The sequence below is a fragment of the Pocillopora damicornis genome, chromosome 4, assembly GCF_964200805.1.
Source record: "Pocillopora damicornis chromosome 4, jaPocDami1.2, whole genome shotgun sequence".
Classification (NCBI taxonomy): Eukaryota; Metazoa; Cnidaria; class Anthozoa; order Scleractinia; family Pocilloporidae; genus Pocillopora; species Pocillopora damicornis.
In genome coordinates, this window is record NC_142673.1 from 18,465,664 (window position 1) to 18,482,557 (window position 16,894).

Genomic DNA, 16,894 nt, shown 5'->3' on the forward strand with positions numbered 1-16,894 from the left:
TTGTTTTCGGTTAAATGCCTTGTCTGTACGTGCGAACAATCCATTCCAAGAATCGATACCATAACATTTGATGGTAAATGTGATGAGTAGAGGGTATCATTAAAGGTGCACGACGTTGTTGTGTTTCCTTTTGACTTACGAAGTTATAATTGCAACTCTTTATTCCGTCTAAACATCACCAAATCTTGAAAGCCAGTTCGGTTTCGAAATGAAATGATGGGAACGATTTGAACCTCGCGACCAATAAAATGCGCCCCGGAGGAGGAAATGTGAGATCTGATATTCTGAAGTCAAATTAATATCAATTCGTGCAGGAGTTAAGCCGATAGAATAGGATCATAAGAGAATTTAACTATACCATTGCAGTTTGCTCCAGCATATCCGGGAACACAAACACATCGAAACCCTTTGCTGGTGAAACCAACTTGACAAGTTCCGTTATTCAAACAAGGACTGCTACTACAGGGATTTTGTTGAAATAGCGAAAATCTAAATTGTAAGAACTGAACACAAACATGAGGTGAATAAAAGCAAGGAAACAAGCTCTGAACAAATCCCTTCAGATTTATGGTACAACGACAGAACAGTTGCCGCAAAACTTGTCTATACTAGTGAGATGCAAATTCTTTTGCGAAAAACTTGGTCTGTACATGGTTGTTATGATTTATTTGCCTACTTTTTCTTCTCTTTCATCCTCTTGCAATAGTCTAGAGGAAAGACAAAGATCAACTAAATGATCTCTCGGCCTCAAGTTGACTTGACTCGCCTCGACCCGCCTCGACTCGACTCGCCTTGCTGTTTTTATTTTAATTTTTGTGTTTTTCTAATTTTCAAAAACAGAAACGTATTCTAATTGCAGCTCTTTCTATAAAGAGCAACTTAATCGTAATAAACATTACCTCGATAGCCAGGTAGTAAGCACCCATTTCCTCAGGGAAGGTCAGTTTACTTTCATCAACTGTGGCGTTATTCAGCTCACATTTGTATTTTCCTCCGTTTAAGGGTTTTAAATTCACGGAGACACAATTAGTCTCCATATAACACATCATCCGGCAGTCCCCCTCATTAGCTACCTCTTCGCTCCTGATAACGTGACCGTTAATTGCCTTATTTGGTAACGGTTCCTCAAAGATGATAATGCGGCATTCGTCTCCTGTTGTAGAACCCAATAAAAATTTGATAATGCTATTTATTCTCACCCAAATTTCCCCAATAACTTAGAGTTGCTCCTTGTGCAGGATAAGAAGTACTCGAGGTATCATTAAAAGCCACCGTTAAGGTTGTGAACATGCACTGAGATGATAAAATACGGTTTTATTATAATAAAGCCTAAAAAGAATGTCTAGTGAAACTCTACGACTTCATTTGCATTTTTCATCGCATTTGTCAGTTCTTTGTGAGATTAACTGATGTCTTGAACTCTCGTTTCCTTCGCCCAAGTGTTTTTAATACACCATGTTATTTGCGACACTCGCTGAAAAAAGGAAGTTTTAAAATATCTATGTGGATAATTCCTAAAACTTCATGATGAACAGGTGCTCTTGTTTTTCTCACGCTATTTACACATTCTAAAATCCTCTACAAATAGATTTGTCGAAGTGCAGTTTTTAATCATAACTATCAAATGAATTTTACTCACCAATGCAAGCAAAAACTGATGCTAATCTGAATCCGAGCAAAATACTAAGCATAACAGTGAAAGTTCTCGCTCCCCTCTTGAAGTTATCCGAGGAATTCATTCTTGTGCAAACTTTTGTGGGCGCTGGTAAAACAGTTCCCTTATCACTTTAGACCGGATGAACTTAATAGTGCACCAGGTGCAATATTGTTGGGGTGGAATGTTTATTAGACCTATTGATTGATAACTGGATGAAAGGTCAAATTAAATATGCGACTAATTTCGGCGACTATAACTTGAGTCAAAGAAAGTAGAAGAAGCGTTCCTTGAATTAGCTTTAAAGCAGTCTTATTCTATAAGCGATTTCTACCGAGGAATTCATTAGTTTTCGGTCCATTAAACTTACAGGATTTTTATTAATCACTCTCGATTTATGCGTCATTTCTAGAATAAATAATATCAAGATTAAGCCGAGCCTGAAAGCTCCAGTTAGTTTACTTTACAGCCCCTCACTTTATTAGAACTCCTCGCTGCCTTTTGAAGGGTTTGTATTTACTAGAATTTAGGGATCGGTTATAATGTATGCAGAGGTGGGAGTTAAAAGGCTGACAGTTATTTCTTTATTAAATATATAGGGAGGCTATCATCTTTTTATTGGTTCGGTGGACAATGAGAGAGAATGACTATGAGGGTTATTTGTGCAAATACCCAGAGGGGGATAAAAAGCAGGACATCGTCTGCATAATTCTCTTATACAACCTCTGTAACTTATGATGGTAAGACACCCATGTTCTCGCTTTGTGTGGGTGCTATTCATTTAACTTCATGCGTTAAAATACAAAAAAACTACTCTATGAAGATTTCAGAAAGGGAGGCCTGTAGAAATAAAAACACGAACTAAAAGAGGAGCGCGCCCAATGGTTTGACCGAAATGCTATTTAGACTATTAAGACTTATGATCATAAACAAAAAGATCTTTCTAAGAATGAATACAAATGTCCATGATGAGCCAAAACAGTGCCACCTGTTTGCGGCCCGCCAACAGGCATAGATAATTGACAGAATGTTGAAGAGAAAAATACTGAATAAAGTTCCACGCGACTTAGTATTTACTTGCACTACCAGAAAAATTACTGATCTAGCTAGAAAACACTTAACAAGTCTGTTAAATTGATTTCGAAAATTTGACTTCAATGCCCTCCATAAGGGGGCAGATAGAAGCAGTTTTACTCAAGTTTAATGCAAACATTATCACAATCCATCTGTTTTAAGTTTGCATACATTCTAATTTAGAGAGGTTATCATTACCCAATTTGGTCGTCAGGAGTTAAGCTTCGAGAATACCTACTTCATTATAAATTCTTCCAGCAGGGAGATATTCCAGAATTAAAAATCTGCATCGTACACTATGCATCTTCGTTACGCTGTAACTTTATTTTGTTCTGCAAAACTATGGTAGTCAAGCACCGCAAACTAAAATATCCATTGATTAAGCGTCAATTAAGTTTCACTCGGAAACCATGAAAGCGGTACACCGTCATTATTTTCCAGGCTGGGTGGAACTGTTGAATGGGAGACTGGTTAGCTAATATATATGAGGACTTACCATGAGTGAAAGTGTAATACGTCAACAGCAGCCAAACTTCCAACTAGAGTTCATTGCATGAAACCTTTACTTTGTTCTTCGCGCCGGTTGTTCAATTTCTCTCAAACTTTTTGATTGGTTTCTCACGCTCTTTGTCTGGGTTTCTTAGGATCGGTGACATATATACTTGAGAAAAACGCTGAACTATGATTTTTTCCCTCTGCTAAACCCCATTCACAGTTGTGACTTACGAGCAATAAAACACATTTCCTTGGGTTTAAAACGTGATAGATCCGCGTGGGATGTTGGGATAACACAGAGAAAGTTTGTAAATCAGGATACGTAAGGCGAGCACGTCGTCACTGAAATTAAACCTTGCAAAATATCCTGCACCCCAAATAGTCTTCGTTAAGTTGATTATGGCGTTTTTCTCAAAATCAACACCATAGGTAGTGCGAAAATCTGGTCAGAACCCATGATAACTACTATTTTAGCTGTCATTTAGAGACAGAGAACACTACTGGCTGAATCGTGGTATTTTCAAGATACGATTATGTCTACTTCCTGTTCATTCCGTAGAATAACTTTCAGCCATTGCGAGTGAACCTTGTAAAATATTCCAAATAGTTGAATGAGAAAATAAGTAATTACCACTACACCTCAGCACTTTGTGGTAAAATGATAATATATAACATACGAACTTGTTTAAAAAAAACTTTACTCACGGTATTGAAAATTGCCTCTAGCTATAGTGAACACCTTCATGATCGTGATTTTAACATTTAGATTAAGTTCCTAGTTTTATAACTGTTGAAAAGCATCGCTTAAAAAAAAGGGCAATTTAGTTTTGTTATTTTTTTTCAAATCAGGCAAGTCCGTAACACTTGAACTTTCCTAATGTATGGTAGCCCACCTCGTCAAACCTGCTATGGACGCCTACATCACCAAACCGCAATTGCTTCACTGGCAAATGTTTCTTCTCAGTGAGCAAACCACTGTCCTCACTCCAATTATTGTTATTCTTGTCACAGTTAACTTGAGGGAGGAGTGGGAGGACATTTATTTAAGTGTGGCACATGTCTGACAGTGTGGTCAAAGGGTAGGCGCTTTTTCGGAGGAGGGCTTTTTTGAGCGTGGACGCTTATTCGAGAAATATCTTTAATAGTGTGCGTTTCTTGTTTATGAGGGGGGCACTGGGATTTTCGGTTTTGCGGTTTTGGCTATTTTTTAGATCAGTTTTTCGGTTTTTGTGCCAAAAAACTTCGTTTTCTCGGTTTTGGTGTTCATTGCGGTTTACGGATTTTCCGTTTTTTAGTATTTGGTTTTGGTTTTCGCGAAAAATATTAATGAGTTTTCGGATTTTCATATTTGACCTATTTGGGTTCCGGTTTCTCTTCGATCTCTTCAATCAATTACGCGCCTCCACTGATCTCGAATAGCAGCTAAACGCAAATGTTATCGAGACGAATGCGTGACAAACCATTGAAATATCGTAGGGATCCCTAGGTAGCCTACGTGTTGGGGGGGGGAGGGTACGGCTAAGCACGGAACATTCCCAGGGTTTTTTAATCAACGCAACCTCGAAGTTGGTGATCAAGTTACAGACCACACGTGACTGATTGATTCAACATTCCAATGGAATCTCCAAACTTTCAGGACTTAGTTCGCAAATGGAAATGTTAGATTAGGGACTTTCGATGAAACTTTCCAGAGCTATAACTTCTTGCGACCGGCGCAAAATTGCAATCCTATAGAGGACGTTTGTGCGAATTCCCTTAATCTAACTAGGCTCCATTACCAGCTGCTGAGTTCGCAGAGACTACACTCAAGGTCCTCGAGAGAGCAGCTGTTAATTTAAGCAGATACTAGAAGATACGAATGCCAAGTCCATGGCATTCATAAATCCTGTGATGAAATTAGCGTAGTTTACTCTGTATGCTCCGCTTGTCACCACTGTGTCCGATCGATCAGGGTTTTAATAACTAGGATGTGAAAATGTATCGGTTTGGACAGTTTTGCATGCAGTTTTCGGTTTTGATCTAATTTTTTTCGATTTTTCGGTTTTGGATGATTTTTTCTACTGTTTTACGGTTTCTAATAGGCCCCAATGGTCCCCTCTTTATCACATGAATTTTCTCTAAGCTACAGTGAATCACCCTTAGATAATGGTGAGAAAAGGAAATTAGCTTTATATCTGTACTAATTAAGTATCACCAGTGGCAACATGCCTCACAAGTACCTGTTGAAGCCTTAAGCTATGGTGAACAGCCTGGTCAAATATTTTCTTACTTAATGAGAGAATAAATAATTTTATGGAGTGATGAATATACTCTGATTTCTTAAAGACAAAAAACATCTTGTAATCGTTTATGGCCTGGTTGATCAGAACATAATAAATCCTTACCTTGGTTAACCTCCGTACCATCACAGCATGTTGTTACAACAGTGAAATGTGGATTAATGCTGATTTGCTGATTCGAACAGTTGAGCTACGATTTTAGTTTTATACCAGTAGAAAAGAATTTTTGTTTAAAAATGTGATTTGATTTTTGTTCTCTTTTTTTTGATCAGGCGAGTCCGTAACACTTAAACTTTCCCAAAGTATGGTAGCCCACTTCGTCAAACCTGTTATGAACACCGACATCACCAAACCGCAACTGTTTTACTGGCAGATGTGTCTTCTCATTGAGGAGACCACTGTCCTCACGCCATTTATGGTCATTCTTGTCACAGTTACAAAGATCACCCCTTTTTGCACACGTGCCTTTCATCCCGCATGCGCACTTATCACTCTCAGGTGCTGCTCCCCCCCAATAAGCCATATCTATAGAATCACGTGACACCCACCAGTTGCGAGTTTGGTTCTGCCAATCATGAAAAAGTGAACCTTGACACTCGTACTTTATGAACTGTTCACAAAATAAGGAAACTGTGGTTAGCCTTGCCAGCTGAGAAAAGGTCGCTCCTGTATAATGAATGTCACGTGAGTAACAGCCCGGATGCTCACATCCGTCCACCAATGTCCTGTTCTCGCTGTCGTGACTTATTACTGTCACGCCCACTCCGTCTTTGTCATTCATGTCACAGGTGACATGGTAAGGAGTCAATCCTCCTTCACCATCAGGATCAATCAAAAAGGTTCCACTTATCGCCTTGGGATCGAACCTCTTCAAGTCACTGCAAGATTTCGATAACACTGTGCAGAGAAAAATGTGAAGTGTTATTGAAAATGAGACTCCTATCATTAGATTGTTTGCCTGAACGTGGCTGGCATTAAGTTATCGAATGTTTCTTTTCAAGAATCGATATTACTTCGCCATAACAGTTGATGTCGCATGTAAGTATAATGTATTAGAAAAAGTGCTCGATCATTATTCAACACTGTAGATGTGGTGTTATCCTTTTGACTTAAGTTCTATAAACAACGTTATACATGCCATCAAAACATTCAAAATTTTCCTGTTACAATTTGAAGAACCAATTTAAAATAAAATTCATTGATTTTCTGGCCTCATGAAAATCTGGAATTTTTAAAAAATTACAAGGAAGGAACCACAATGCCCCGCTCCTCTTAGAAGACTTAGGCTGTCAGGAGAACAAATTCTTGGGAGATTACTGGAGAGGCAATAGAATTTCATCCGAGAACTGTCGCAGGAATCCTAGTCGTTTCATGCGCTAGTAAGCTGCGGTGGTGATGTGTTTCCGACTGAGCTCAGCAGACCTGACTTGAGCCTCAAAACGAAGGTGCTTTTGTTATAAAAGGTACAGGTTTTATCTTTAATTTCGCCCCGTTACAAATGTCGCAAGTTCACGTTGACAACATCAATATTTAATTTAAATGTTAAATGATTGAGGAAGATTGAACGTTATTATTTGTGGTAAAAACTGTTGAGGACTTTAAGGAGCTTTTTTGTATCGATTAACAGCTTTTTTTTCTATTTTTGCTTTGATAGTCAAATTTGTTTCTTAAATATTCAGGATCAGGGAAAGCTTGACTGAAAATAAAATTTTACAATACCAGCACAATTTGCCCCAGCAGATCCGGGAACACAGACACATCGATATCCTTTAGTGGTAAAACCTACTTGACAAATTCCGTTATTCAAACAAGGATTGTTAGCACAAGGGTTCTGTGGAAAAAAGGAAAGCATTGAAGTGATTGGAAAAGGATCCAGACCTCTGAATCATTGGAAGCAAAAATACGGTGAAGCACGACGAGTTGACAGAACAATTTTCACAGAAAAATACCTGTGCAACAAGGACTTCTATGCAAATCTTGTAAAAACCGTTTTTTGTCTCATTGCTCTACAGACCTAGCTACTTGGCCGAGGAAATTTATCCTCGAAGCTACTGTGAGATACCTACTGCAAATGCTTATACGCCGATCAATTCGAAGCTTCACCATTCCCCCCCTACCCTTACATCCCTTTGCTAGGAAATTTGAACCTTGCGCAAGTGTAATAACTTAAATTATGATCCATCAAATCTTTTTGCTCGCATGTGATTGGTCTAAACGCAGCACTTTCCGAACATCCCCCAGCTAAAACTGGGTGACATCTAAGATTATGATCCATCAAACAAAATAGCTCGCCAGTGATTGGTCTATACGCGTCATGTGGCCGAATGTCCCCCAGAAGAAGAAGGAAAATCTTTTTTGTTCATAAAGTTTGTACCAGAGAACACTCATAAGAGATCATCCCTCGCTGGAAACAATAAGGTGTTCGTAAACGTGCGTTGCTGAGTATTTGAAGGGTTTTATACACAATAGATAAAAAACGTCGCATCTTGGAACAGACAATATCCGCGGACAAATCTTCATACATATTTTAGCGCCAAATAGAGGCTATTGTTTATATGTAAAGATGTTTAAAGGTAAATAATTCACTTTTGCGAGTGGATGGCATGGAATAAAGGTTTACAAAGTCAAACTGAAAGTCACGGTCGCTGATGTTGCCTTTTGCAAAAAACAGTTTCATCATTAAATCCGACACTTGGGTAGCGCATTTGAACACAACTTTGTCTCGGGAGGCGGGTACTTGAACAAACCAAACATGAAAAGATCAAATGCCCGGGGAGGTTACCTGGGGAAACGTTAAAGCCTCGAAGTGATCGATGCATTAAGGGGGAAAAAGAAGATTCGATCAAATACCTAATCAGCTTCACTTCTTCCTTACTTTTACTATACTTCATAATTTCTCTCCATCGAAGGAGTGGGTGGTTTCATGCATGCTCTAAAATTCCTAAGTCGTCAAAATAACCCATTGATGTAAAGAATTTACCTCAATCGCCAAGTAGTAAGAATCATTTTCTTCAAGAAAGATGAGTTGGTTTTCCTCAGCTGTGGCGTTATTTAATTCACATTTGTATTTTCCTTCATTTGAAGGTCTTACATTGATGGAGACACAATTAGGCTCCAAATAACACAGCATACGGCAATCCCCTTCATAAGGTACCTTCCCACCACTGACCACATGATCCCTTATAGCTTTATTTGGTATCGGTTCCTCGAAAACGATAACGCGGTATTCGTCACCTGTTAAAGAATAAGACCTTAATTTCGATCTTCTTTTTCAAACGGATCACTCTACAAAAATGCGACAAAAATGCTTCAAAAAGTACTTCATATACTTTGTACTCAAAAGTACTTGATTAAAAATGACTTTGACATGACATGTTTTAATTAACTGGTGTCAATTTGATGCTCCGATGTTCGTAAAGTCGATTTAAACCATTTGGTAGATTTTTTCTTCGGATATTTGCCTTCTCACTTTGATGGAACCACAAGAAAAAAACCAATAAGTCATTTTTCTTTTTTTAGACGAAGTTTCTGAAATATTTTTGGAAGCACTCTCGTCTTCAATTAGTCGTAAATGGCTCAAACGGGTATCGAATACAGTGTTTGAGACTAGACCGCCTGTCGAGACACCGGTAAACGCAAGTTTCAAACACAAAGGATAACTTTTCAGAGTTTACTTAATCACTTTGAACTCCTGCCGGTAAAAAGGAGAGCATTTACAAGTTATTATTATTGAGAAGCCTATAGATCACACAACTAAACTAATTAATAACATGGGGTGGAAAATCATGCTAAAGTCTACTCGTGATGCAATATTTTGCACAAAAATGCGCGATCAAAAAGGGAGGCCAGTCAGCGCAATATTGATAGAGGCGCGGCTTAACGGTCAAAGTTTCCCTTCCTATGTTATTTTGGACGAATGTTTTTGAAAGTTTTGCGAATGTAAACAATTTGAGGAGTTCGAAAACACAATCAATTATTAAAAGACTTGAAATCATGCATTTAACATTATAGTGGATTTATGGAATCAGACATTTAAGCTAAGGTTAAGGTATCATAAGTTTGGATTGACTCAATAAGAAATAATCAACTACTGCATGTACCTTTTATGGAAGGTAATCAGTGTCAAGGGTAGGTCGCTCTGGGTAAACGAAACAGAGAGAGTAGGAGGTGAAAACGTCTTCACTTACACAAATAAGTTCAGAAAAACAATAAAATTTTGGATTCGATCAGCTAAGAAAATGGTACGGTTCCTATACCCCCAAGACCCTCATGACCAGACCATAATTATGGGTTTATTGGACAATTTCGTCGCGATTCATTGATACAAAGGCGGTTATCTCCTGTCATGATAGACACCTTGTAAAATCTTCTAATAGAATTTAAAAGTCCAGAACTACAATTCACTGTAAGATTACACTCACCATTGCAAGCAAATACCGGTGCCGGTCTGATTCGGAACAAAATACAAAGGATAAAAAGGAACGTTGTCGCACCATTCTTGTAAGAAGCCAAAGAGCTCATTCTTGAACAAAATCTCTGGCAGCACATTAAGATTAGTACATACATTGCAAGGTACCTTAAAATAGAAGCATTACCTGTTTTACTTGTGACTAAAAGCTAATTGAAACAATTAAACAGCGTCCAAAGATAACTGTTAACACTAATTCCATGTCTTTTACAAGTAAGTAGAAGAAATACTCTTTTCACCCTCAATTTGGAGGCTAAAAAGTAGTGCATTCGGTAGCTTTCCTATGATTTCAAGATATCAGGAATAAATCTGCTCAATAGAAAACTATATATAGCATTAATTTTTTACGTGTTCTTTGTAACAGGTAATGACTGTTTACATTTAAGAGGGCAGATACACTCATGAGATTATTAACATAGATGAGATTCTTCAGTAACGAATCAAAAATTTCCTATTTAATTACGGGTGAGAAAAAGGTCACAGCATGTAAAAATTTCTATTAATATCAAAAAATCAGACAATTTACAAAAGAATATTTAAAAGATCTGTTCAAATATATTGGAGAAGACTCTAAATCAAGGTATTTTTGACAATTAATATTTAGGGACCTTAAAGAGAGGCGGAGTCCATGTGAGGCACAATACAAATAAATACTTATTACACGTTACCTAAGTGCACCCCTATTACGAACAATCGATTTCAAATCTTGCAATTAACTCCTATCAAACTCTATTGAAACCTCAGTAGAACTAACATGACTGTACTTCTACCTCCTCACTGCATGTGCTAAATTTGATCATAGCATTGTAAGAACAATGCTAATGTTGCCTGCATCACAGTGAAAGTATCCCTTCCATGGGTTGTATCAATGTTGTTATAAGAATTTTTTTCGCACTTTTTCTCACTCACTCAGATGTTAAAATGACAGCAACAAAAAGAATACAAACATACCCGTAGCCTAGATGAACGTTGAAATGAAGGAACATTTCTTAAGGATCACAGTGTCTTCTTCATAAAGCCGGCGCTAGATTTTTGGGAACCCACAGTCAACCTTAACGTTAGCTAAATTGAAGATAAAATTTACTCCTACTTTCCTCGGTATATGAGCCTGAAAGGATAAGACTGGTTCACGAGCGTATCATTACAGTTAAGTAGTTCCATAGCACTTTAGCTTTCCCAAGGTATGGTAGCCATGCTCGTTGTTTTGACCGATATCTCCAAACCTTAGCTGCTTGACTGGCAGATGGGTCTTGTCAGAGAGGAAACCACTGTCTTCACGCAATTGTCGATCATTCGCATCACAGTTACAACGATAGTCCGCTCTAGCACATGTCTTTTTTATCCAGCATGCGCATGTTAATCCATCATAACTGACATCACGACCAGGTTTTCCGCCTCCCCAGTAGGTCATTTTCTTTGAATCACGTGACAACCACCAGGCGAACCTCTTCATCCTAGAATGGTAGCACTCATACTCAACGAGCTGCTCGCAGTGAAGGGAAACAGCAGTCAGACTTTTAAGCTGAAAGAGGCTCGCTCCTGTATAGGTAATGTTGCGCGAGTAACAGCCTGCATTTTCGCATCCTTTCACCAGTGTTCTGTTTTCGCTGTCGTGACTTATGACAGTCACACCAACTCCGTTTTTGTCAGTCATGTTACACATGACCTTATAAGGCAGCAATTCACCTTCACTGTCTGGATCAATCATGTATAGTCCACTTTTTGCTTCACGATGGAGCTTTTTTAAATGGCTGCAGGACTTCGGTGGCACTGTGGTGATAAAGAAAGATAAATGTTTAATTAAAAGTTCTGAAAGACTTGCCAAAGGGAGCCTCACGATGAATTACAGCAATGTTGTTTTGACAATTATCTTTTCCATCACAATTGATATAAAAAGTAACGTGATTAGAGTGTAAAGAAAACCTTTAAAGCCAACAATCTCCTGAATAAAATTCCTTCCGTTTTGCCTTAATCTGACGCCTAAAATAAATTACAAACTACATTGGGTTTAGAAGTTTGGGAGAAGTAACCGGTTGAACCTTATGGTTCCTGCAGATTACTGGCAGTATTTTTTGGGTAAGTAAAATGTGGTAGTTAATTCATGACAAGTGTATCTCAAAGAGGATTTTACAGTACCACTGCAATTTGCTCCGGCATACCCAGGAACACAGAGGCAGCGAAAGCCTTTACTAGTGAAACCAACTTGACAAGTTCCGTCATTTAAACAAGGGCTGCTACTGCATGGATTCTGCTGAAAACGAAAGAGATAGTAACTGAAGGATAATTTTAAAGACATGACACAACATTTACCACAAGGACCGCGAAAGCTGAACATATACTGCGTAAAACACCGTCAAAAATTAAGTCAACGACGCCGGACATAACAGAGAAAAACTTGGAACGAAAGATAAAGAAAATAAATCAACCGTGGACAACAGTTTATGACATCGGTCAGTTTGCAAACATTCGGATGTGCACTTGATAGACTGCAAACCTTCCTGCCTCTTGCTGTTTTCATGCTTCATTGTTCAGTGCTGCATTCTCACTTTTAGCTTGGTCTCTTCCTTTCTAAGCCATCCTCCAACGTTTAATTAATTGTTTCGCCCTTGCTTTTTAAACGAAAGCATCAAATTGATTCGAATTAAAGATACTAGAGAGGCGTGAAAAGGCTATATATGGAACTATGAAAAGTTTACTGACCTCAACAGCCAAGTAATAAGCATTAAAAGTTTCCGGCTCAAGGAAGACCAGTTGGCTTTCATCAGCTGTGGCGTTATTCAATTCGCAATTGTATTTTCCTCCTTGTAAAGGTTTCACATTGATGGAGACACAATTAGGCTCCATATAACACATCGTCCGGCAGAACCCCTCATTAACTACCTCTTCACTTCTAATCACGTGCCCCTTTATTGCCCTCTGTGGTTTCAGCTCCTCGAACATAATGATGCGGCACTCGTCGCCTGTTAATCATACAAGTGCACGTTAACATTGATAGTAGAATGCTAAGAATTTTGTCATTATACCATTGTGATTTTCATTTTTAAATCTACTATCAAATCGAATGTCACAAGCTTAATTTTAATGTAGTATGAAAACTAATTCACAATCAGCTTAACTAACCTTTCACCGGCTAAGCAGGCATAGATAATTTTGTTGACAACTTGTCAGTGCTAAAATTAGAAAGCTCTTTTTTCCTGATCTAAAGGTTCTACTTGAAAGAAAGTCGAAGCACTGAAGAGGATTCTACCAACCGAATGGAGAAAAATTTTTAAATAATTCCACGCGATACCTTCATTTTCTCGTCTACCTTAGAACTTTTGGGTTTTTATAAATCTTTTTTTGCTAAGTCTTTGCAGGATTAAACAATTTTAAACAACACGTTTTCTACACCCATCTGTTGAATTTTGTGGATTAATTTTTGGGGTTGTCAGCAGTTGGGGTACTGTGGTGCACCTCTCCGCTTTCTGCAGTCTTAATTCGAAATATTCTAAATTGACCTTCAAAGCAATAATAGACTAATTTACTAAAGCATGCTCTGTTGAGACTGTTCTAACAAGGTTGCCCAAGAACTTTGTCCTGAAGTTTGCATCCTGGTTTAGAGGCAACGGGAAGCAAATTTTGACCGACAATGTCTTCGGTTAAAAACAACCGAGAGGTTCACGCAATTAAAAACCCGTCGCCAACCATCAAGAATTGTAGTGTTAAAAAACTTGGCGGTGAAATTTTTCCAGTTTTTTAGTTGAACAAGGTTTAGATTATTTAACAATGAAAAAATAAATGAAAGTCAGGAAAATACCGATTGTAGCAATTTATTGCGAATTTATTGCGACATTTAGATTCAAACTCACCAGAACAAGCGAAAACCGATGTCAATCTGATTCCGAACAAAAGAGAAAGGGTAAAAGAGAAATTTGTGGCTGTAATCTTGAAATAAGTCGAACAATTCATCTTTATGGATACTGGTTTACGGCCAGAGGGGTCAAATTGCACCTTTGGCAGTACACTGCAGCTCTCACAGCTTATGCTAATTCATTTGTCTTTACTTTAAACCGAAAGAGCAGGTGAAATAGATGCTTTCGAGACGAAATGTTAATTTGAAGATGCTGTACTGGTCTTCAAAAAACTTATCAGTATTCCGACCAGAGTTCCCGGTAAAAAGTGTAGATCGAAATGAAAATTCTTTTTCAATATCACAATCACAGAAAACAGAGAGAATTTATCTTTTCTCAAGGCTGGAAACTTTTGAAAAACAATTATAACGTTGTGCACGCAATAACTGTTAAGTCAATAAACATATATGACAGTCTTCATGTCCGATGGACAAGTCCTTTTAAAAAAGACCTTGGTTTTTACAAAGGCATTTATATTTATAACTCATATTCTCCAATCTGTATAAGGTATGATTAAAAATAGTTTCCGGCAACTCTGAACATTGTTTTTGAAACCGAAGACAATAGCATAATGATTGCATTCCTTCTATTGTCATGACAACTTTTAAACTCCATTCATTATGTTATGCCATATTGGACGATGATATGACACCAAAATGACTGATTCAATATCTTGCAAGCAAGCTAGTGAAAAGAAAAAAACTTTCCAAACGATTTGAAAAAGGCATTATTTATCAAACAGTCATTACCATAACTATGCAATGCACTTAATTCTTCTCTAACAAGTCTACGCATAACAGGAATGACTTCAAAGGAACCACGGTGGCAGTGTTTGCATATCTAGGGGAAGTTCACACCTTTAAATTTTCAAGGAAATTGCCCGTAAAATCGATGAAACTATGCACTCTCTTCTTTACCATGTTGACCAATTGTATTGTGGCATTGTCTTGACACAATTGTCTTGACGAAGCGTGTACTTCAACAAATTTTTTCCACAATTTTCAAGTTTCTCATTTCCAATACGAGTCAGCCTGAGCAATTCATTCGCTTTTACGAAGGGCTAACGCCTGGAATGTCAGCTTTAGAGCCTCTAACTATCCTATAATACCCCCCACCCCCCACCGACGCAGCACCACAGTTTATTCAGAAACTTGCTTCCTATATTCACTTGGCTGATGTGGTTCCCTTCTGACTTCTTATTGTTATTATTCCTTTAGTGCTCATCTAAAATAGCAAAATATTATTTAGAGGCAGCTCTCTCGTGATGACACTTTGAAAATCCCAAAATAAGATGACGCGGGATCCGACTGTAGTCCGGCAGGTATAATATTTGTTCAAAGTCAAAGCGAAAATGACATGTTATTATCAAAATTATGCCTATCTTATTTGCATTTCTTGATAATAACACAGAGGCTTTTCAGTTTCCACTTTCTGTCAAAATTTTGAATTTCATCGCCAAAACATTTCCTCTTAAGATTTCTTTCAGTGGTTTTATTCAATTGTTGCCATTGGAGTTTGTTAGCATTCGAGCTTCCCTGTCATCAGATCAATAGATCTAAAATTACCTGAAGTGATCAGGAATTCAACTGAAATTAAAATAACTAGGTCTGTTCGATATATCAAAACGAGAGTTGATAATGAAGGTAATATTTTTTCGATCTCATCTTGATCGAGACCGAGAGTCTTCTCATATAATGTTTAGATGAGATTCATAGTCAGAGTAATAACTGAGGTAAAGTGTATTTCTCGTAGAAGTAGAATTTTTACACCAGAGGACAAAACGCAAATATAAAAAAAGTTGAAGAAGTATCAGAAAAATAGCATTTAGAACCCTCAGGGATGAGTATCAAAGCTTGTTAACCCTGTGGCCCCCAAGATATGCGTCAACTGGTTCAAATAATGGCAATAATCTTCGTTGTAAGTTATCATGTCCTGAGAGTTTGGTTTTTAATCAGGGCAATATTAATATCCCCACAACCCCACCCTCGATTCGATTCTAATAGTTTGTTTGGTAAACTTTTTACTCAGCTTTGACAAAAGTCAGCCTTAACATTATCAAAATTACAGTCAGTTTAAACAATGACACCGTGTTGTAGCTATAAAAGCTAACTAGCTGCCTCTCAAGTCAATGTTTTAGTATATAGTCAAGAACTCTTCAAAAAGTTTCTAAATTGCGTGTCCTCCTCCCTAAACATATAGAAATGACTTTAAATGTACTGTGATTAGGTTACCACTCGAGTCCTTTTACAAAATCTAAAAGTCATACAGGTGCAACCGCTTCAGTTATTCGAAAACCAACGGCACTGCCTATATATAAATTGAAAGACATATATTTAACAACATCAACGCCAAAGAAAAATTGCTCAAAAAGCTATGTAAACTTTTTAAAGTTATTAGCGAATGAGGCTTTTGAGAGATTGAAAACTCATAAGCTCGTTTAATGAACTTAGTGCCATTCCTGCATAAGTGCACAATTTATAAGTGGCTCAATTTATAAGTAGCTCAATTTATAAGTAGCTCAGGCAGTCACCAAAACTGTCTTTTAGCATGACATGAATCGGCGGAGTTAAGTTGCAAAGGATATTTGGCAATTTTTTGTGGTCCAAAGGGTACACATTTGGAATCAGCACTGTCTCCACTTGTTATGCTAATGAGAAAGAAGGTGATGATAGAGACGGTAGACGCTTTTAGCCACTCAACGCAATATTTCGACACAAAAGCAATCGACATTTTTATCGGCTTCGCTGTCTAGTTTGTTGAGGTGCTAATGGAGAGAGCGGCTTGAAAATTTTCAAGGGTTTAAAGTGCGTGCAGGGGTCTAATATTAATTATTGAATCATTCCTAAAGATACGATTCCTAGGCCTTAGCAATAGGCATAAATAGATTGTTCTCGGCAACTTTTGAGCAACTTTTAGCGTTTTCAATAACTTTTTGTACTGCGAGCAACCTGCAGCAACTTTTTGCCTTCCTTGGCAACTTTTGAGTCAACAAAGAATTAGAAACTGATCAAACAATCAAAAAGGTCTTTATTAA

At 37.8% G+C, this 16,894-nt stretch overlaps 2 protein-coding genes across 2 annotated transcripts; both read right to left on the reverse strand.

Annotated features, from left to right (window-relative positions):
- Positions 1–4,992: 4,992 nt before the first annotated feature.
- On the reverse strand, positions 4,993–9,039 carry LOC149047124 (neurexin-4-like). Its single transcript, XM_089205338.1, has 3 exons — positions 8,483–9,039; positions 7,222–7,333; positions 4,993–6,399 (listed from the first exon to the last, which is right to left on the reverse strand). Exons 1-3 carry the CDS (start codon positions 8,630–8,632, stop codon positions 5,771–5,773), a joined length of 891 nt encoding a protein of 296 aa, XP_089061464.1. The 5' UTR covers positions 8,633–9,039; the 3' UTR covers positions 4,993–5,770.
- A 124-nt stretch (positions 9,040–9,163) lies between these two features.
- Positions 9,164–12,910, reverse strand: LOC149047125 (contactin-associated protein-like 2). The gene is made up of 3 exons (XM_089205337.1): positions 12,671–12,910; positions 12,107–12,218; positions 9,164–11,740 (listed from the first exon to the last, which is right to left on the reverse strand). The coding sequence occupies exons 1-3, from the start codon at positions 12,908–12,910 to the stop codon at positions 11,118–11,120; spliced, it is 975 nt and encodes a 324-aa protein (XP_089061463.1). The 3' UTR covers positions 9,164–11,117.
- Between the last annotated feature and the right edge of the window lie 3,984 nt (positions 12,911–16,894).

Excerpts from the sequence above, each read along its gene's own strand:
- LOC149047124 (XM_089205338.1), bottom strand. The coding sequence starts at position 8,632 with ATGCTGTGTTATTTGGAGCCTAATTGTGTCTCCATCAATGTAAGACCT. Across the intron at positions 7,334-8,482 it reads CTTACTACTTGGCGATTGAG|AACCCTTGTGCTAACAATCC; the intron begins GTAAATTCTTTA and ends TTTTTTCCACAG. Across the intron at positions 6,400-7,221 it reads TGCTGGGGCAAATTGTGCTG|TGTTATCGAAATCTTGCAGT; the intron begins GTATTGTAAAAT and ends TTCTCTGCACAG.
- LOC149047125 (XM_089205337.1), bottom strand. The coding sequence starts at position 12,910 with ATGTTCGAGGAGCTGAAACCACAGAGGGCAATAAAGGGGCACGTGATT. Across the intron at positions 12,219-12,670 it reads CTTATTACTTGGCTGTTGAG|AATCCATGCAGTAGCAGCCC; the intron begins GTCAGTAAACTT and ends CGTTTTCAGCAG. Across the intron at positions 11,741-12,106 it reads TGCCGGAGCAAATTGCAGTG|TGCCACCGAAGTCCTGCAGC; the intron begins GTACTGTAAAAT and ends TTATCACCACAG.